At 43.3% G+C, this 22,500-nt stretch overlaps 2 protein-coding genes and 1 pseudogene across 18 annotated transcripts in view; all 3 read left to right on the forward strand.

Annotated features, from left to right (window-relative positions):
• PTDSS2 (phosphatidylserine synthase 2) overlaps nucleotides 1-14,786 on the forward strand; it is a 94,748-nt gene extending 79,962 nt beyond the window's left edge. For both annotated transcript variants that reach the window (XM_085884100.1, XM_085884099.1), the window contains 4 exons: nucleotides 2,169-2,283; nucleotides 5,371-5,516; nucleotides 6,335-6,520; nucleotides 13,380-14,786. In XM_085884100.1, the coding sequence (XP_085740226.1) occupies nucleotides 2,169-2,283; nucleotides 5,371-5,516; nucleotides 6,335-6,520; nucleotides 13,380-13,515 (583 nt within the window). In that variant the 3' untranslated portion in view covers nucleotides 13,516-14,786. The remainder of the gene's footprint in view (nucleotides 1-2,168; nucleotides 2,284-5,370; nucleotides 5,517-6,334; nucleotides 6,521-13,379) is intronic.
• Nucleotides 14,787-20,115: 5,329 nt separating this feature from the next.
• On the forward strand, nucleotides 20,116-21,118 carry LOC147024327 (uncharacterized; annotated as a pseudogene).
• A 430-nt stretch (nucleotides 21,119-21,548) lies between these two features.
• The window catches only part of CCDC73 (coiled-coil domain containing 73), a 142,853-nt gene continuing 141,901 nt past the window's right edge, over nucleotides 21,549-22,500 (forward strand). For 6 of the 16 annotated variants that reach the window (XM_085884130.1, XM_085884123.1, XM_085884126.1 and 3 more), the window contains exon 1: nucleotides 21,551-21,736. The gene's annotated coding sequence lies outside the window, so the exon portion shown is untranslated. Of the gene's footprint in view, nucleotides 21,737-22,500 lie in introns of all 16 variants that reach the window. The other 10 variants (XM_085884119.1, XM_085884120.1, XM_085884118.1 and 7 more) reach the window with 5 other exon arrangements.

Consider the following 22,500-nt stretch of genomic DNA (forward strand, 5'->3'; position numbering starts at 1 on the left):
ACTCTTGAATATATGAGCCCCGTGTCATATACAGGTGTTTGTCCGACCTTTATCTGCTTTCGGGACACTGCCATCGTGACTACTTGTTTGCTGAGCGGCTTGTTGAAACTGTCTGGCCATTGCTCCTCATACTCCTTCATCTGCTTTACTCCTATGCCAACAGAAATGTCAGCGTTGACAATGTTTGGACTCATTCTTCCAGTTACAATGTTCACAAGCCCATCCGGGTGATTCTCTGGTTGTGGAGGGTCAATACATGTGGCCAATCTTTCTCGTAGGTTCTGTCTGTCTCTTGCATCTGATTGTTTCTGGGCGGGTATTTCTTCGGTATCTGATATACCAATATTGCAATATGGACTATTTATATGGATGATATGGTTTATTTAAACATATCAGTGTATTCCTTGACCCCAAAACATAGGGTTTGCCACTGAAATCGGGTTCATATCTCGATTTTTGGCTGAGTTATGGCCAAAACACTGTTTTGATGGTGGCCATTTTTGAATTTTGCTCCTAAAAAAAATTGCTCAAGTGTGACAAAGTGGCATCACTCGGATTTGAGTTTAGTATAGTCCATGTTACCAGAATCTGCAATAAAATTGTGTATGTTCTCCAAAACACACTTTAGCCAATGGCTGCCAGACTAATGGTGAAAAACCACTTTAAAAAATTCTCAGATCCTGATCCAGATTCTGTTCTTCACCAAAATCGAATCAGTTCTTCCTTGTTTTCCCAACCTGCCCACCAAGTTTCATCCAAATCCGTCCGCAACCTTTTGAGATATCCTGCTATATGTCGTTGTTGGCCTCATCTCCCAATAGTGAAGAATCACTTTAAAAAATTCTCAGATCCAGATCCGGTTTGGGATCTTCACCAATATCGAATCATTTCATCTTTGTCACATTCCCAAGCTCTCCACCAAATTTCAGCCTTGTCCGTCCTCAACTTTTTGAGATATTTTGTTCACAAATGAACAAACAGAGGTGAAAACATAACCTCCATCCACTTTTGGTGGTGGAGGTAAAAACGATGTTCTCATTCTATTATGGAGCCAAGTTTTCCCAATTGAATTACTTTCTGCAGGATCATGTACTCATCTTTTGTGTTAAATTGTAGGTGTTTATTCCTATAATCACCTGCTCTCTTGATGATGCGTTGTGGTGTTCGCACTTTTGGATAAAATTACTGCTTTTTACAATTACTTGTATACTGTGCTAAAAATTATTTCCTTTCCTCTGGGGAGGTCTTGAGACATTGCCATTCACATTGATTGTTTGCTACTTTGAAATGACCTGAAACATCACTTGGGCAGTGTGATTTATTATCTTGCCAAAACGAAGTTTTTGCAAGACATGTTAGTCAGCTTGTATGTTTTTTTTTTGTTTGTTTGTTTGTTTGTTTGTTTGTTTGTTTGTCTGTAATCACATATTAAAAATTCTGCAGAGCATAGTTATCATTGGAAATTTTTGTAACTTCGCATATCAGAGGCCTATAGAGGTCCCTTTCAGTGCACAAAATTTTGAAGGTCAAGGTCAAAGGTCAAGGTCACTTTGTCACAAATCAGGGGTCGACGAAACCCTTATTTTTTGAGTAATTTTGATCGGATCGTCTTCAAACTTCATGGGAATATAGTTCATGGTCTGACGCTCAGCTGATTAATTTTTGGTGGCGATTGGCCTTGACCTTCATGGTTAGCGCCTCAGGTCAAACATATTTGACCCCAAGGTCAAATTTTCAAGTTTTAGGAACCATATCGTGTAGAACCTCAAATTGAACACCTCGATGAGTGCTTTCTCGATATGTCAAGCTTGAGACATTATGACGTCATTTGGTGACGTTATGAGGAAAACGCATATTTTTCATGGTTACTATGTAGAACGATTCTCATCGGAATCTCTCGTAGGCAGATATTCCTCAAGGAGTCGCTCCTGGTGGATAGCAGCTCTGTTCACCTCAGTGTGACCTTAAAGAAGTCACACGTGGTCACCTTTTGGCAAGATACGGGTCACCCTGCGGGTGACATTTTTTTATTGTCTGGTTGATCCATTTTGGCCTTTGTAAGTAAGATTACGATGTTAAAGGACTCGTGCTATATGCACTTTTTCACTGGTTTGCCAATGAATGCCTCATGATTGATTATTATTATAACTCCTTTTTTTTTTTTGCAGGGGGAAAATGAAGCGTATTGTCTTCCAGTTCACTCCATACAGCTGGGTGCGATTTGAGTGGAAACCTGCCTCCAGCCTTGAGCGTTGGTTCGCTGTCTGTGGTCTCATATTTATGGTAAACAGCATATGCTACCTGTGTGTTTCTGTCTGTCTGTCTGTCGAGCAATATAATGCAGAAAACGGTGTAAACTAAGCCATTTGGGAGGTTGGGAGAAGAGTTTTTTTTTATCGGTTCGGCCATCAGAGCTCACTGCATTACGAGCTCGAGCTTTGGAATGATGTAAACTGCTGCCCAAAGTTGTGCGTGTGCATTATCTGTCAGCCAATTTCATATTGACTGTTTGTGCATGGATGATCCATATATTGTCAGAAAGATCTTGAATAAGAGGGTGACATAGGCCTGTTTTTGAGTTTTTTTTAATTTTAGGAGGTTGAGCTTGTCCACTAGAATATAACTGCAAGAACCTTGAGCACTCAACCTTGTGATGATATTGAATCTATTTTTATTCATTGGATGACATTTTCTATATGAGCAGCGATTGCTTGTTTTTTGGGGGGGGGCTGGGAGGGGGAGGAGAAGGCTGTGAAATGATTCATGATTGCCTGTGAAATGCAAGTCATATTTCATTTGTAAATTCACTAAGTCACGTTTGTTGCTTAATGGTGCATGTTCTTCTAACAACAATACAAAGTGGAAATGGCACAATCATATTGTGTTGTTTACGGTCCCACACCACAGCCGCTGTACCAGTCGAGATGGGAACGGTGACACTAAATCCGTTTGCTTCATGGATGGCCTACTTTTAACTTAATTTGCTAACAAACGTACACCCAAGTGGATATGTGCTTTGTACACTGTCTTGTTTTTCTCCTCCTTTTCCCTTTATAAGGAGTGAGGTCCAATGGCACCAAGCTTCTGCCCTGCCTTAACCATGATACTCCTCCACTTACTGACATCCCTCCTCACACAATCCTCCCATCTCAGCCACGGTCTACCTCAACCTACTCTTTCCTTGCTCACTCAACCTATCTGCCCTTTGCCATTCTCTCTTCCCCCATCTGCTCCAAGTGTCCAGCCCATCTCAGCTGGCATTTTACCAATCTCCCCTTCAAACTCATCTGCACACCAATCTCCTCCCTCAGTTCATCCATCCTTCTCCTATCCACCCTCTTCACCCTCACAATCCTCCTGACCCAGTTGTTCTCGCAAACCTGCAGCCTCTGTTGTTCTCTCTGTCAGTGCCACCGTCTCCAGACCATAAAAGTAGGCCGGTATTGTACACATCAGAACCTTCCCTTTCAATTTAATTGACATCTTTCTATCTGCCATTAATGCCTTCACCCTCCTCCACATATTCGCACCCACCTGAATCCTCCTCTGCACCTCTGCCTCGGACTTAACATCCCCGGTCACTGTTTCCCTCAGATATTCAAACCTATTTCCCTGTCTGATCTCCTTCCCCTCGAACCTGATATTCATTTATTTTCTCTGCTGCCCAACTCACATCACCTCGGTCTTCTCCATACTCCTCTTCAGCCCACGCTTCCAAAATGCCTCCTTCCACTTACCCACTACTTCCTGCATCCCCTGCCCACTCTCCACCAAAACATCCAGATTGTCCGCATACAACATCCTCCCCAGAACACCCCTCGTGTTTACCTTCCTGCTTACCAGCTCCATCACCATGATAAACATGAGTGGGCTGAGAGAGTTTCCCTGCCTCAAACTAATGTTCACAGTGAACTCCTCAGACATCCAAGGACCAAGCAAAACTCTTCCCTTCCTTGCCTTGTCCATCCTTTCCACCAACCTAACTTCTTTTTCTGGCACTCCCATCCATCTCAGTGTCGCCGTCACCATCTCTCTCGGGACAGTGTCGTAGGTCTTCTCTTGGTCCACAAATCCCAATGGCATCTCACCTTGCACCTCCAACCTTTTCTCCACCAGCTGTCTCAGCATGAACATCCCATCCATCATCCCCCTACCCTTTCTAAACCCGTGCTGCTCTTCGATCTCCATCTCAACACTCTCCCTTATCCTCCTATCCAGAATCCTCTCAATCATCTTCATGACATGACTTATGAGCGTAATGCCCCTATACTTCCCTGGATATTGAACATCACCCTTCCCCTTCCATTTCGGCACAATTAACTCTGTCCTCCAATCCTCTGGAATTGAACCTCTTTCATACATTCATTCAACAGCTTCCTCATACAAACTGACTCCAACTTCTCGAGCTGCAATTATTGTCTCTGTACACACCTCATGAATGCCTGGCGTTCTTCCCTTCTTCATCCTCTTCAATGCTGTCCACACCTCCTCCTCTGTGATCTCCACCAACTCCACTTTCCACTCGACATAGCACGGCAGCTCCATCTCGCCGCTGCTCCCTCCCCGGTTGAACAGTTCCTTGGAATATCCTTCCCACACCGTCAATACTGCTTCCCTCTCTGTCACTAGCCTCCTCCCACCATCCTTAATAAATCCCCCCCCACACATACACTTTCATGTCCTTACTATCTTCATCTCTGTCACGAGCCAATTTATTGATCATCTTCTTCCCACCATCCTCCTCCCACTTGTTGTACACTTCCTCTTCCATATCATTCCTCACCTTATCCACCGCTCTCCTTGCTGCTTTCTTATTTTGCCCATACAGGTGCAACAACTCTGCATCCGGTTGACTCGCTCTATCCTTGATATTCTCTATCCTCTTCCAAACTGCCTTCACTACTTTCTCCATCCACCATACCTGGTTTCTATCCCTCAACAATGCATCCTTTCCTGACATCCTTCCACACAAAACTTCTGCAATTCCCCTAAATGCCTCTCTATACTTCTTACACTCCTCCTCCAAACCTTCCACTTCTTCACCAAGTTGCTTATCCCTGGCCCTCATCCTCTCCTTGTACTCGACGACGGCGTTGCCCCCACACTTCCCCACCTAATAATCTTCTGACCCCTATTTTTAACGTATTTTATTTCATTTTAGCCTATGGGGAAGCAAACTTGAAGATCAAAAAGAAATGTGGTAACTTCTGGAATCTTGGGGGTGTAAAAATGGTTTGGTCATACGTACATGTGACTTGCTATTTGCAAAAGCAATCTTTTTGATGCAAAAGGAACATGGTCATGCATTTTAATTTTGGGTGCTGAAGAACCGCTTATCCTTGCCTGCTCTATATATTCACCTTCCTGCAGTTCCTGCTTGCTGAGTTGAACACATTCTACTTGAAATTTGTTCTCTGGATGCCCCCTGAACATTATCTGGTGCTCTTACGCCTTCTCTTCTTTGTGAATGCGGGAGGTGTCGCATTGCGGGAAGTGTACGACTTCATGAATGAGCGGTGGGTTTTTTTTGTTATGCTTTCAGTTTTTGTTTTTTTATCTTCTCTCTGATTATCTTCATGCCTTCTCATTCTGTTATTGGTCAATGTTCTCTTTTACAGTGGTTTATACCACAGAGCTTTTATACATGTTTGATGTTGGTGATACCCAGGTGTCAGAGATGACAGCATGATGAGTAGAACATGTATGATAAACAGGTGAAACAAATTTTTGGAATGCACCCATTTGTATGTTTGACAACATGTATGGCCAGCAGCTGTTTAAGGGATTACCAGGAAATAACTCATTCTTACGGACAGGATAATTTCCCACCCCCCCCCCCCCCAAAAAAAACATGGGTATTGTGATCATCTTCCTTGTATAAACCATTGTAAAAGAGAATGTAAACCAATTTTTTTGTCTTTTCTATCCCTATTTTGGTCGATAATTTCCCCAGGACTATTATTTTTTTTACTGCCTAAAACCACCTCGTCCAACCTCCTCCCCTTCCCTCGAGTACAACCGCCAGTTTCTTCATGTCGTTCTGGCCAGTGGCTCAGGAGTGCATACAAGTCAAACACTATACACACACACCCAAACCGACACACACACACACACACACACACACACACACACACACACACACACACACACACACACACACACACACACACACACACACACACACACACACACACACACTTTTTTAATTGTATGTAGTATGATTGTGGATGTTCTTTGCAAATTTATTATACAGTTTTGGATCTTTATAAACACCACTTCTTTTATTTTGGATGAGGGAGATCTTCCACTTCTAACATCGATTCTTTTCACGCAGGCATTTTGCCAATAAACTTGGGCAGCAGGCATGGATGGTGGCTGCCGTCATTGTCACCGAGTTTCTAATTGTGGTAAAGTATGACCCATACACTTTAACACTACCCCTGCCCTTCTACGTGACCCAGTTCTGGATCTGCAGCCTGCTTGGAATCTTTATCTGGACAATTTGGCGCTTTTTTATTAGGTAAGTTTGTATTTCGATGCATTTATAATCATCATTTTTATTACCATTGTTATTGCTTTGAATTATTTTCATTATCACCCTTTTGATTTGTGTTTATTAAATCATTGGTGTCAAATTTCTTTGTATTTGTTTATTCGTTGTGGGTTCGAGGATAAACCCGCGTACTTCTGTTCTGTTAAAGCGCCTTCTCTGCTTCCATCCCGCATGCGTCGTAACCACCAATAATTTTGTCTGTTCGCCCCTGTGTTAAAACCGTTTGGCTATCCGTCCAGGCTGGTGTTAATCAGCCTGAACACGACAATATTATCTGCATTCAAGAACCTAGAATATATAATGAAGATATAATGATTAAGCACAACCATATAGGAAATGGGTCATTGTTATTGGCAACATCTGTAGATAAAAACGCAAATTATTCTTCACTTGGAAGAGTTTGTTTTCTTTCAAGTTTTTGTGCATACAAGGCTTTAAACAATGTTGAATCTGCCAACTCCAGGATGATTGTTGCCACTTTCCATGGAAACCCTCAAACAACAGTAAAATATATATTCTATATATATATATATATATATATATATATATATATATATATATATATATATATATATATATATATATTTATATTCCAACCAATTCCGGAGTTGCTCAGGTGTCTTTCAAATTCTATAAGGAACGAACAGGAATAATTAAAGAAATATCCAACATAACTTAATTGGTTTCTGGAGACAAAAATGCACAAATTGGTGTGAATGACACAAAAGATAGGTTTTCAAGAAATAAACAGAAATGGATTGTTACCTCTGCCATTGAAGGTGGACGGAGGTTGTTTTCACCCCTGCCTGTCTATCTGTCTGTAAACAGAATATCTCAAGGTTGTGGATGGATTCGGACGAAATTTGGTGGAGAGGTTGGATGTGTGACAAGGGTGAATTGATTCAATACTGGTGAAGATCTGGATCTGATAAAATTTTAAGTTTTTAAGAAAAAAAAATGCAATTCTTCACTATTGAGTGATGGGGCTAAAAACAATATATAACACGATATCTCAAAAAGTTATGTATTGATTTGGACCAAACTTGGTGGATTAGTTAGACAACCGAACAACTCGGTGACAAGAACAAGCTGATTAGATTTTGGAAGTCTGGATCCAGATCGAGCCGATCAATGGGTTATCGACATTTACTTTCCCAGGAGGATATAGGACGAAAATTGACGAATGGAAAAACGGCATGCTAAACTGCAAAGCATATAACAGTTTCTTCCAGTAAGTTCAGATAATGTTTGAAAGAGGTTTGAATCGCTTGGTGAAACATGTAAATGACCTTGCTGACTTAACTTGCAGTAAAATAATAATTGCCCATAAAAATGCTGCAGAAAAATATTATTGACTTATTATCAATTATCCTTGACTATGACTATAATTATATTATCCTTCACTTCTTTATTTTAAAGTGAATATTTTGGTTTGAAAGGAATACAACACAAGAAAAGGGGCAGCAACATGCGCTCCACAATGTACCGTCCTGACACAACCTGTCTCGACGGAAGTGAAGGCGGACGTCCCTGCCTTCCATTCCTGGCGGCCAATAAATTTAACTTGACTGTCCATTTTATCAACTCCTTTGACACAAATCATTATAAATCACTTCGTGACAATTCAATACATCCAAATCCAAATCCATTGGGACCATACTCTGAACAGAACATTGGTGCTGCCGAAGCAGTCTCCTGGGCTATTTTGGGCACAATCCTGGATGGGTCGCCGCTCCGACGCAGGATACTCGAATGGCTCAGTCATCCCAGCAAGCTGGTACTCATTTTTTCCGACCTCGGAAGGATGACAGGCTGAGTCAACCCCACCTGATATTCATTCAACAGCCAAGCAGGATTTGAATTCAGGATCCTAGGATCCCAAGCCCACCACCCTAACCAATAAGCCAACACCAGGCATATTCAATACATATGGCAATAAAGATATGCCAAAATAACAATCGATCATAACAGAAATTCTAATTTGGACATCAACGGTTGAACAGACCAAAATACAGTGGTCAAGAAAATAAGAAATACCAGTAGAATGAGAACAACTCCATGACCAAATATTTATCTTTCACTGGTGTACACTCGGGCTCAAGAAAATTATCTGCTCGAAAAAAACATAACACTGAGCACTGAGCACTGAGCAGCAAAAGTTAGCTGGTATGGGCCACAGTTAATGAATACAAAGGGTGGACTGACTAAAGGGTGAAAACAATGAGGAAAAAATTCGTATTGTATTGTCGAGCCCAAAACGCCCTTTTTCAAGTCTTCACTCATAGAAAGTGCACCCTGCTTTTAACTTTAGCGCTGGTTTTATTACCACTCCTGGGTATCTTATTTCTTTCCTCAATATTATCTTATCTTCTTTCATTTTCCTCTCCTAGTTTGAATGTATATTTGATTTCAATTTATATTTCACTTCTATTTTTTTATTTTTTTTTGTATACCTTGTTGAGGCTCGTATGAGAGCGAACACACAATGCACAGCAAGGGAGGGGAGGGAGGGGGGGCATGAGACAAGAGGGGAGGGAGTGGGAAGGACAAAACAGTGGGGAACAGAGACATTACGAGATCTGTGGAAGGGAGAGGGATGGGGCGGGGAACACGGGGTATACAAGATGGACACCACAGGGACTTTCAGGAAGGAAAGCAGGGAATTTTGAAGGAGGTGTGTTTGTGGTGGATTAACGGGGGTATAAAAGATCGAGGATTTGGATGGGGGACGAGAAGAGGTGGTGGTGAACAGCTGTTTTGAAGGCCTGGAGGGAAGAATGGGATTGAATAGTGAGGGAGTTTATTCCAAAGGCAGGAAAAAAGAGGAATGAAAGAGTGAAGGTGAGCAGTGAATTCGTGATTTTGGTAGTTTTACCAGAAGGGGGTTGTTGGTGACACTTGAGCGCCCTGCGGAAATATGGTGGGGACAAATCGCCAGCACAGCACTTCAAAACGATTCCAATTTCTATTGAATTTCCTCCACCTCGTGGTTCTACATTGTCCCCCCCCCCCCACCTCTTCCCTCTCTATTCTGCAAACTGAATCTACATGAAATAAATGATTGTTCTTTAAAACAAAAAAAATCATTTTAAGAATCCATTTCAACCCTTGTTTCTCCTTCACAAATGATACACACGTTCTGCTTCTCCACCACGATACATTTCTTCGTCTTCAAAAGGATTGTTTTTCTGAAGTTTTTGTCTGCTTTCCACCTTATCCACAAACCTCACCCCCTCCCCACTCCTGCTTATACAGCACAGCGTTTGTCTGTTTGTTTAACAACCGTTCAAATCTCCCATCCCATGATCTTTCTCTCTGTCTGTTAAAGTTGGGAATGTGGAATCAGGAAAAGAATCCACCCCCACCCAACCCCCTCAAAGCTTTCCCCTCACCCCACCCCCTAAATGTTTCCCCTTCACCTCTCTATAAAACCTTTCCCCACACATTCAAATCTTCTCCTGCTGCCCACACACACAATCCTCCTCCTCACCCCCACTCCCTCCATAGCCTCAACTTATACCTCCTAAGCCTTCCCCCCCCACCCACATCTTACACCATCTCAATCCCCCCTCCCCAATCTCTAACCTTGTTCACCGCAAACATCTGAGACCTCCATTCCAACCTTACGGATCTCTCAATTCAGGCCACTTATGATAAACCGGATATCATCTGTTTCACAGAATCCTTCCTCTCACTGTATGTCACTGACTCCTTAGTGTCTCCCTGGCTATTGTCTCATCCAGTATGATGAAGCTGAACCCCCATCCTGGCAGCAGAGTTGCACTGTGCATGAAAACCCCCCATTTCTCACTTTGTACTGCTCTTACACCTCCCAAACCCCAGGAGTACCTCTGGCTGTGACTTCCCTTCTGCTCCCACCTCTGGTCAAACACTTAGAACATGTCTTTCAATTTTGAGAAATCCCACATACTCGCTGTCTCTGAAAATACCATTCTGCAAACCCTCCTATCTACTTTCTCAACAACTGTCTCAGACTTTCATTCACTTAAACTCTTGGGTCTCGGGGTTCAACACAACCCCAAATCCTTTTGAGTTATGTCTGACCTGCAACTACATCCATCTATCTGGCCTCCATGATTCTACCAATCACTTTGGCCTGCCTAAGCTCCATTGTATGTGTCTGCTCATCCTTGTTGGCTGCTGGTCTGACCTGGCTCGTTTTCATTGCTGTCTGTTGCTCTCTGTTAGGCCAAGGCCCCGAAGCCAGTTAGTTTTTGCTGACTTCCATTTTATCCATCTTCCCACTAGTTCAGCCTGGCTCACTTTATTCAGACTAGCCAGCCTCCATGTTCTTACTTACCTCTACATTTCTTCCTTTGGAACATGGCCATCATCCTCAGGTGTGCTGCTACTTATTTCTGAAGCACTGGTGACATGGCCTCCTCTTCTATCTCACTCACAAGTGAGGAAGCCTTCTCTACCACTTAAATCTAAAAAAAGTGTTCGAAATTTGAAATAAATTGCATAAATAATTTGAAGACTGTCCTTCAAAATATGCACAGTCGACTTGTCCAATGTTCCGAAAATAGTTGGATAGAAACAGTCAGATTCCGCTTCTCAATGTTAACTTGATTTACTTTTTAATACTTTTTTATTTCACAATTCCAAAATTTTGATTTAAGACTAAATCAGCCTAATGAACCCCTGCGACCTGAGGGGCCTCAAATACCAAACTCCTGAACTACTTTTGTAACGTATATGTGTCTTACTTGACGTGGGTAATATTTTGCTCCAATAGTTTGGCCTGCCCAAGCAGGGGGTCCTATTGGGTGATTCAAATAACTCGCACAAATTATCAAGTGGCCTCCACTTTTGTCTGAAAACAGCTTTTTCTAATCTGGCTTTCCCACTGAGATGGCAGAGCAAAAAGACAGGTGCATGAATTGGCCTAATAATTTATTAATCATAGTAATGAATATAACCCACAAGAGGTGCAAAACAGTTTGAGCCTCCATGCAGGACGGACAGAAAACACGAACTAATAACCCCCTCTATTGCTACAGATCTTGCTTCAACAAAGAGAAGGAAGGTGAACAGAGGGCAAAGCAAAATAATAATAATAATAAATTGCTGTGAAAAAACAGAAAAACACTCATGATCTGCGGAAATGGCACCACTCCATGCAGGTGGAGAAAATGGTGCCACCTCTTGTCCAAACTGGGGTCCTCACACGACTGAGTGGGAAAGTGGGAAAGCTCTCAGGGTGCTGCCCTGCAGGGGGTGGGTCTAGTAAGCTGCTGTTGTCACCACCACCCCAGGGTCCATCTCTGTGCTGCCACCACCACCACTGGGGTCTTACTCCACACCACTTTGTCGACCGTGATCTCGTAAAACATGGATACGCTGCAAAAGTAGTCAGAAGTTTGGCATCTGAAGTGCCTCAGGCCCTGCTCAAGTCATAGTTTGATTCCTTGTATGAGCTGAAACAGTGGGTGGCCTTTGGTGTCCTTTCCTATTTCCTTTCCTTCAGATTGGGGTCCCACAAGGAAGCATCTTAGGACATGTATTTGTATGCTGTATCTGATTCTGTTAAAAAAAAAAAACATTTACTGATGATTCAACCTTTTGTAGAAGAATACATCACTCTTGTGAAAGGTGTGTGCCGCTCCTGAATCCTTTTGATCATACCTACACAAGATAAACTGCTGGTTAACTACTTGGAACATTACATCAAATGATGGCAAGTTGCACTCTGTTGCCACAAGTCACATAAGGTCACAAATCGAAATATTCTATCCATTTCTGTAGATAACCACTGGAAGAGGGGCAGTCCCTGGAAGTCCTTCGCCTCATGATCTACTGTCACCCTTTATGGGAGGATCATATCTCCAAACTGGCATCAATGGCTATATGCCATATTCTTGTTCTCCTGAGAGTTAAGGCATTCTGAAGCTGCACTGTATTCTTCACAATGTAGAAAGGTTTTTTTTTTTACCGAGCTCCATGAAGTATGACTGCACACTCCAGACTAGTGTACCTGTTTCCCACCTTGCAACTCTTGAGGAAGTCGAAAGTGAGGCCTTCCACACCACTGGTATCTCAAGACAGGATGTGAATTCCCTCGCACTATCATTCTCCAACTGGAAGCGAATTGATGGGCGATTTTATACAAGCTTACATCCTCGCCTTGCTCCTCTTGCTCTTTCCTACCTCTGCCCTCTCCAAGCCACTCTCAGGCATGCGCATTCCTCATGAAACCCTCACCTTCTCAACCTCCAAAAGACCAGGCCTGCATTCATTCATCCTCTTCTCTTGATTGTGGACCCTAACTCTGTTGGTTTGTCCTCCTTGCTTCATTCTTTCAAATGCACTGTGCTCACCCATGCACACCTGTGATCTCTTCTTCATGTGCTGATTCTTTCCCATTCCATTCCGTTGGTTGTCTTTTTGTGTTATTTCTCCTTTCCTCGTGTATGCCCATTTGTAGATTGTGTGTAGGCCTGCTGCTCTTTTTTGTTTAGCTCCTACATGAGCCAAACCCTTTCATTAAAAAAAAACTCGGCCATGATCAAAATCGAACTACTGCCCGACCCAACTTGGAGCTGACACGAACCATTATGCAAGTGAGTTTGAATTAACCAGTTAACACGAGAGTTCATAAAGTCAAATCACCAAAAGTTAAACTGTAGTCTGAACAACATTCAAATCTTAGTGTGCTATTTGTTTTCGTCTTGTTACTATTTTCTATTTAAATGGCGTTTTCAGAGCCACGATGATCTTTGCAATTCTAAAAGTAACATTTTTTTTTTTTTTACTTTCTTACTCTGCACAAGGTATTCATCTTTGTCACTAATTTTATCCATAGGGATGTGAAGATGAAATACAAAGAAACGAGGGCCACGGAGGAGGAAAGGAGAGCACAAAGATTGGAGGATCTCTCTTCTGTTCCTGATGTACTACAAAGACAAACCAACATTTTGGGACCACGGCACCGAAAATGACACTGCCCATGAAATGGCGAGCCCTTCGCTAAAACGGCTTTCTAATGATTTGAATCCGAAGCCTGCACTGCCCTTGCTGCTCATAATTCGTGCATTCTTTGTACGTACTTCTAACTTTGGAGGGTGTAAGTTTCCATTCAGATACAACACTGATGCTGCTGCACATCACTATGGGACTCATGCTGTTACCATCCAGTTCTTAAAATATATCTATATCATAATGATAATTATATTTTATTTACGTATGAAGTGTGAAGGGAACGATTGTTGCTGGTTCTAATTATGCAGTATAAGGGTGTTTGATACATGTGTAAAAACTTGTATAAAGCTCGGTTTTCTTTTGGTTAATAAACTGCTGGATTAGCCTTGTCAAGTGTTTATTGCAATGGCATGTTTTGAAGGACAGTACCAACTTTCTGCACGATTAATTGAATCGCGACCGGCTTATCATATGCTGTTTGGTGATTAATCGTTGGGTTGTGATTAAAGACTGACGACTTCCATCCTCATTATAGAAAAGCAAAGGTGCATATTTAAATTGAAGTTTCCATTACACCTTTACTGTCGCTATTCCTACAGATAGTATCACGTTCCATCATTGCTGTTCGGCTCTGGCAAACGTGAACTTTGGCATTTGTGAGCAACCGTTCTTTATGCCAACGGTATTTTTGGTAAAAGTTACTCAAAGCTACCGGTTAGTTTTCTTTGATTTTTTTTCTTTTTTGAGAAAATTTTACTTTTCCAAAAATGCACCAATTATGCAATCAATTACTCCTTGCGATACAGTCTTTGAAGAACGCTAGTTTGAAAATCTTATTTTGAGGCATATGTGTTCTTGCAATTGTTGAGCTGATGGTCATCCCAAGAATCATTACAGTTAACTTCCAAAGGGGCTTATGATGGTTTGTGATAACTTTATAATTTTTTTTAAATATAAGTTGCTGATTAGAACTTTCACTGGATGTTGGTGTTTAAGATTAGGTATTACATACCAGCATTTATTTTCGTTTAATTTTGATGAGAATGCAAGTTGGTTAATTTGCTGTCGATGGTTAATGCACAATTTCCTGCTACCTCTTGATAAATTTTAAATTGTAATGTGCTAACTACTTGTCTCTACGCTTCATTGTCTTTCATGTGAAACGTAGACGTTTGATAGGGAAATGGATATGTAAACTTGGCAAAATTGTTTTACAAATTGGAAAGGATTTTCAAGCGACTATGGAAAAGTTTTATTTTGGTCAGAATAAACAATTCTTGGTCATGGAAAATGGGTTTTTTATATTTTTTAAAAAAATTTTCCCCCATCTTTTGTAGTTATAAAGGAAAAAAAAATAATTGTGGAATAGAAAATCTCAAACTTGTGATGGTTGGCTTCCTCGACCCTTTCGGAATAATGTAAGGAGTGAAGTCTCCTGCTTTGTCGCTGTTCAACCAGGGACATTGTGATTCATGTGTTTGAATTTCAGTTTCCATGTTAAACTGATCCTTCCATATTTGACCACACACACACTGCATCAATCTCATCTGGACTGGTGAACAAATATAGCAGATATGAGGTGTTCCTTCAATCATGCCTGGTGTTAGCTTAATGGTTAGGGTAACGGGCTTTGGATCCTAGGGTCCTGAGTTCAAATCCCGTTCAGCTGTTGAATTAATACCAGGTGGGGTTAACTCGGCCTGTCATCCTTCCGAGGTCGGCAAAATGAGTGCCAGCATGCTGGTATACTGAGTCGGAGTGGCGATCCGTCCAGGATTGTGCCCAATAGCCAAGGAGACTGCTTAAGCCGCACCAACGCTCTGCACAGAGTATGGTCCCATCTCCTCCTTAAATTGGGATTTGAAATGGTGAGATCTAGCCTTTTTGTTGGGCACGTCATTTGGTGTGGAGGTAGATCATGGAAGCACAAACAGCCAGCTGGTGTCTGAAATGAATACCAGTATTGTGTATACCTGCATTGTTTTGGAAGGGGGGGGGGTGGTCATGTGAGGCTATGCCATGAATACCATAGTGGTTGAGGGGTTTTCCCTGGTTTATGGGGCACTGTCATTCCAACCATATGGTGGGGAAAGAAAGCACATGCACCAAGTTGTGCAGCAGCATTGAATAATAATAATAACTTGCACTGCCGCTTTATAACTGTGAGCAGTTATGTCGGGTACCAAATGATGCCCGTTCCAATGACTATGCTCTTCGTTCCAATGACCATGCCATCCTAATATGTCATTAGTATCAAACTCTATTTCTCATGGCTCACTGATTCCATGAACTGCCATTTATAACTGCAGCTAGTGATTTATTTGTGGGTGCTTACAAAACTGCAAGCCGTGAGTAATAGTTTGATAAACATGACATCATAGTTTACATGGTTTGACAGCTATATTTGATTGAATGAAAATGTTGAAAAAAAAATTATTTATTTGAAACCGTTTCACCAATTGATGCGAAGCTTCAAATATATCATCCACTACCCATTGGGCGGTGGAGGGGGGGAGGTTTGATGATGTCAGAGGCCACATGGTTTGGCCGGTCACCTTTCCAAGTGTTGGACCAGCTTGTGGTTGATTCTATCAAGGTCTGTGGAGCGAGAAAAGACTGCTGCTTGCCTCTGAAGAATGAAAGATGCTCCAGCAGAGGGTGGTCATCAGCAAATACATAGGCAGGATTTTCTAAAGAATCGGAAAGATCAGTGATGAAGATGAGGAGCAACTGGACCAAAGACACTGCCTTGGGGCACTTCAGCCTTGACAGGGAGAAGAGGTGAGAGAATCCCATTAAGAACAATGTGCTGACAAAGGTAGTGCAAGGCAATATTCCATGAGAGAAGTTGGCTTTGGATGCTGTGTCAAATGCTCAAGATATTTCCAGGGCGATTGCCTTGATTTCACGTAAGAGATTGATGGCCGCCATCCATTGTTGGATGCGTAGAAGTAGCATGTGCAGGGTGGAGTGACCAGGTCTGAAGTCGAGCTGATGGTCTGATATCTGCCTGTTGGAGAAATGGAAGGGTTTGATGTCATCTGCGATGGTGAATTCCACGACTGCTTATTATTGCAAGTAGTGTTATTATAAACCCAAGTTGCTTATAAATAGTCTTTTATAAACTCAAAACTCTTATTTACAAGACCATGGAAATGTCTATCAACTGTGATTGAAGTGTTTTCTTCCTTTCAATATGAAACCCTTTTCCTTTGTTCGTATGCTGCATGAGAATAATTACCCTTTATAATCACCCTTTGGAATTACCCTTTATAATCACCCTTTGGAATTACTTTTATATTTACCCTTTATAATTACCCTTTTTTTACCTTGGCGAGGCTTGTATGAAAGCAAACGCACATCAAGGGGGGCATGAGACAAGAGGGGTGGGAGTGGGAAGGACACAACAGTAGGGAACAGCGACATTAGGAGATCTATGGAAGGGAGAGGGATGGGGTGGGGAACATGGGGTGTACAAGATGGACATTACAGGGACTTTCAGGAAGGAAAGCAGGGAATTTGAAGGTGGGTTTGGGGTGGATTAACGGGGGTTAAAAAAAGATCGAGGATTTGGATGGGGATGATGAGAGGTGGTGGTGAACGGCAGATGAGGAACTCGATGGCAGATGAGGAACTCCAGCCTGGAAAGGAAGAGAGAACTCCATTTAGGGCCACACGTTGACTGCGACAGGAGAGGAAGTCTGCGAGCCATGAGTGGAGATGGCCTTGGATACCATGGGAAGAGAGTTTGGTGAGCAGGGCAGGGTGCCAGACCGTGTCAAAAGCACGTGATATGTCGAGGGATATTGCTCTGATGTCCGCATTGAGGACCTCCATCCATTGTTGGGAGAGCAGAAGCAGCATATCCAGGGTAGAGTGACCTGGTCTGAAACCAAATTGATGGTCGGAAATCAAGCCTTTGGAGAAGAGGAAGGATTTAATGTCTGAAGCGATGATGGATTCCATAACCTTGCTGATGATTGAGAGAAGGCTGATTGGTCTGTAGTTGCAGGGATCTGTTTTTGCACCTTTTTTGTGCAGGGCAGTAATGTTTGCTGATTTCCAAGCAGATGGCAGATGACCTTGAGCAAATGAGAGGGTGAATAAAACAGAGAGGGTGAGCAAAAGCAGAGGAGCAGGTTTATAAGGCACGTGGGCTGATGCCATCTGGACCGGCTGCAGAATCTGAGTCGAGGTTTGATGGTAAACTCTCTACCTTGTCAGGAGAAAAGGACACAGAGTCCAGGGACAGTTGGTTGCGACTGGGTAAGGTGGGTACAGAAAGCGATTGGTTTCGGACGCAAGATTTCGATGCAAACACCGAGTTTCGGCATTCAGCCTTTTCACGTGCGGTATCAGCAGTGCAGCCGTTTGAGGTAATGGAGGGGAACATACACCAGACACAGATTTGATTAGACGCCACCAGCATTTGGACGAGGGAGGGAGGTTTGAGAGTTCAGACGAGCTTAGAAAGATGTTTTCTGGCTCTGCTGAGGGTAGATACACACTTGTTCCGAGCTTTATGGAAGGAATTGAGATGACCCTCAGTTGGGTTTGCTTTCCATGAGGCAAAGGCAAGTTGTTTCAGGACAACTGCCTCACCACAAGCTTCAGTGAACCATGGGCGGGAGGAAGGGTAGGACAACTGAAGACGAGAGGGGATAAATCTGTGCATGAGGGAGAGCAAGTTTCTTTGAAAGAATTCCCAGGATGAGTTGATGTTGGAGAAAGTAGCGATGGGAGACCAGTTTATAAGTTTGATAGCTGCTTGGAGACCCTGCCAGTCGGCTTGAGTGAAATGCCAGACTCGACGGCGGTGAGGTGGTTCTCTGATGGCCAGAGAGATGTCCACTTTGACAAGGACGTGGTCAGAAGAACCGATTGGAGTGGAGGAAGAACAGCAGATATTTTCAGAGAAATTTGTCAATCAGATCCAGAAGAGATGGAGTACCATTGGTTGAGATCCGGGTCGAGAAATTGACTGAGTCAGTCACAATGAGTCACAGAAAGCTTTTGCTGAAGTGCCTTGACAGGTGAGAGAGGTACCCACACCTCGCCAACTGGCATGATGACAATTGAAGTCACCACATATGAGGAAGAGAGAGTTCGGATGAGAGGATAGAAGTTGGTCCATGTTTTCGGATAGTGAGGTGTAGATGGAGTTCCTTGAGCATCACCCTTTATATTTACACTTTAGAACCCTATAGAATTAAACACTGTGGTTTTGAAAGGTGCTTCTTCTTCATTTTTGCACTGACTGATTGAACAAAGGATATACCCAAATATTGAAACAGCTTCACCACTTAAAAATCATCTCACTCCTCTCTGTGCATGGGTGATCGAGACCAATTCAGAATGAAAATACTGTTAAACTCCAGGTTTGTTTTCTGATTCGTGTTCAAGAGTTCATTCAATTGGAATTAAGTTGTTGCTCGATCATAAACTGACGTTTGTAGACAGGACAGAGCAGAAGTGAACCAATTGCTTAACCCCACTTTTCGCTTCATGCAGGGTAGATATCTAATCCCGCACCCCTCACTACCACCCCCCCCCCTCCTCGGTGGTTCTACAAACTGGGTTGAAAAGCAATCCTGGATTACATCTAAAAAAAAAAAAACCCTCATCTTCCCTGCCCTTTCCCTGTTCCTGGACCCCCCAATCTATCCCTGACAAATTAAGATCTCCCATCATCAATACTCTTGCCATTCCACATGCCCTTCTGATTTATTCAAGAACCCCCCCCCCCCACCCGACTGCTCTTCCCTCATCCCAGGAGCCATGCGGACATCTTTCTCCTGCAACTATCTTCCTCTTCTTGCAATCTCCAATTTTGCCTCCACGCTCTACACACCACACTCTACACACCACACTCTACACACCACACTCTACACACCACACTCTACACACCACACTCTACACACCACACTCTACACACCACACTCTACACACCACACACACCACACTCTACACACCACACACTACACTTTACACCACACTCTATGCACCACGCACTACACACCACACTACATACCACACTCCACACACCACACAATACACTCCACACACCACACAATACACTCCACACACCACACTATACACACCACACACCACCTACCACACACTCTACACACCACACTACTCTACACTATACACTCTACGCACTACACACCACACTATACACTCTACACACCACACTATACACTCTACACTCCACACTCTACACACCACACTCTACACACCATACACTATACACTCTACACACCACACTATACACTCTACACACTACATTATACACTCTATACTCTCCACACCACACTCTACACACTACACTACCCTCTACACACTACCCTCTACACACCACACCCTACACACTACACTACCCTCTACACACTACCCTCTACACACCACACCCTACACACTACACTACCCTCTACACACCACCCTCTACACACCACACCCTACACACTACACTACCCTCTACACACTACACTACCCTCTACACACTACACTACCCTCTACACACCACACTCTACACACTACACTACCCTCTACACACCACACTCTACACACTACACTACCCTCTACACACCACACTCTACACACTACACTACCCTCTACACATGCCACTTCCCTCTACATCCCACACTCTACACACTACACTACCCTCTACTCACTACACTTCCCTCTACACACTACACTAGCCTCTACTCACTACACTAGCCTCTACACACTACACTATACACTACACACTACACTATACACTACACACTACACTATACACTACACACTACACTATACACTACACTATACACACTACACTATACACACTACACTACACTCTACACTACACTCTACACACTACACTCTACACACTACACTACGCTCTACACACAACACTACACACTACACTACACTCTACACTATACACTACCCTCTACATACCACACCCTACACACTACACTACCCTCTACACACTACACTACCCTCTACACACTACACTACCCTCTACACACTACACTACCCTCTACACACTACACTACCACTACATATTACACTACACACTACACTACACACTACACTACACACTACACACTACACTATACACTACACTACACACTACACTACACACTACACACTACACTACCCTCTACACACTACACTACCCACTACCCTCTACACTACCCTCTACACACCACACTCTACACACTACACTACCCTCTACACACCACGCTACACACTACGCTACCCTCTACACACTACACTACCCTCTCCATACCACACCCTCCACACTACACTACCCTCTACACACTACACTACCCTCTACACACTACACTACCCTCTACACACTACACTACCCACTACTACACTACCCACTACACTACTCACTACACTACCCACTACACTACCCATTACACTACACACTACACACTACACTACCCACTACACTACCCACTACACTACCCACTACACACTACACTACCCTCTACACACTACACTACCCACTACACACTACACTACCCTCTACACACCACTCTACACCCTATGCTGACCTTCCCTCCCTTCAGTTGTATTATTTTCTGCCCCAACCTCCCAACCCAACTCCCAAGTCGGCTCGACAATTGAACCCGCGATCTCCCGTTTCACCTTGTCCGACCTGAGACGGTCGGACAGAGTAAAACCAGCGTCAGTGGATCATCGTCCGTGGCGCACAGACTTTTCCTTCATTTTCTCGGTTTCCCACACACACCGTCCCTCATTGGCCGCTGGAGGGCCCTACAGGCTTCAGAGGACGAAGGTTCCTTCACACGATTCCAGTCGTCACGAGATCCGAGAATTCGGGATAATTGTGAAACATTTTAATTTAATATTTAATTCCTTCATTACCATCAATTCCTCTCTCCGTTCTCTGAAGAAAATCAACTTTGTAATTTTAAAATGTTTTTTCTTTTTTCTTTTCGAAGAATGATTGTTGAATATATATTGGTGTTTGTTTACGTGTTTTAATTAATCATGGTAATTGGCAAAGGGAATGAAGCGAACGCATGAAGTGGACGGTTTGGTGTTGTGACGTCATTCCTTTCCCGCTCTTTTCCTCAGAACAACGTGTTCGCGGCGCCTTTCTGAGCGCGACGTGGTTCACAGATGCTTTGAAAACCCTTTTTATTACAACCTGTTTGTACGACCGTAGTTTTTCATCCGGAAGTATCAGTGAGAGACAGAAGGAGCCGCGAAACGTCTCAGGTTCGAATTTATGTGGGATACGTTCGGGATATTTATTAATTTATTTATTTGTTTGTTGTTTGTTTGTTTTATTTATTTATTTATTTATTTATTTAGTGTGTGGGAAACGTCTCACGTTGGGATTCGCTACCTGAACGGTTTATATCTCTCCAAGCAATAACAAGGTGTTTTCACGGATATTCAACACGTTGTCTTGCTAATAATTCCAAAACACTTCGAACTCTGTGTGGCGACTTGGTAGATATGACACTCACTGACAGGGATATGACACTGACAGACAGGCTTGTCCGGGTTATCGCGTTGGTCAAGGGGTTCATCGACGAAGATGTACCCCACTCTCCTCGTCTTCTCCTTCCCCCCTTCTCCTCACCTCCTCCTCCCATTCTCTTCCCCTCTTCATTTCCTCATCCTCTCGCCCATGACACATTGTTGGGTTATGTATGGCTCACAGTTGGCCTGTTCAACGAGTGGCGTACTGAGGATGTCTGCCGCCAAGGGGAAAAACATAATTTGACTCCTCCTCCCTCCCCCCTCCCTCCATCTCCCCCTCCGTCCATCTCCCCTCCCCTTCCGTCCATCTCGCTTCCCTCCCCTTCCCTCCATCTCCCTCCCCTCCCCTTCCCTCCATCTCCCTCCCCTCCCCTTCCCTCCATCTCCCTCCCCTTCCCTTCCCTCCATCTCCCTTCCCTCCATCTCCCTCCCTCCCTTCCCTCCATCTCCCTCCTCCCCTTCCCTCCATCTCCCTCCCTCCCCTTCCCTCCATC

The sequence above is a fragment of the Eptatretus burgeri genome, chromosome 6, assembly GCF_056783735.1.
Source record: "Eptatretus burgeri isolate ZD-2024b chromosome 6, Ebu_testis_v1, whole genome shotgun sequence".
NCBI lineage: Eukaryota > Metazoa > Chordata > Myxini > Myxiniformes > Myxinidae > Eptatretus > Eptatretus burgeri.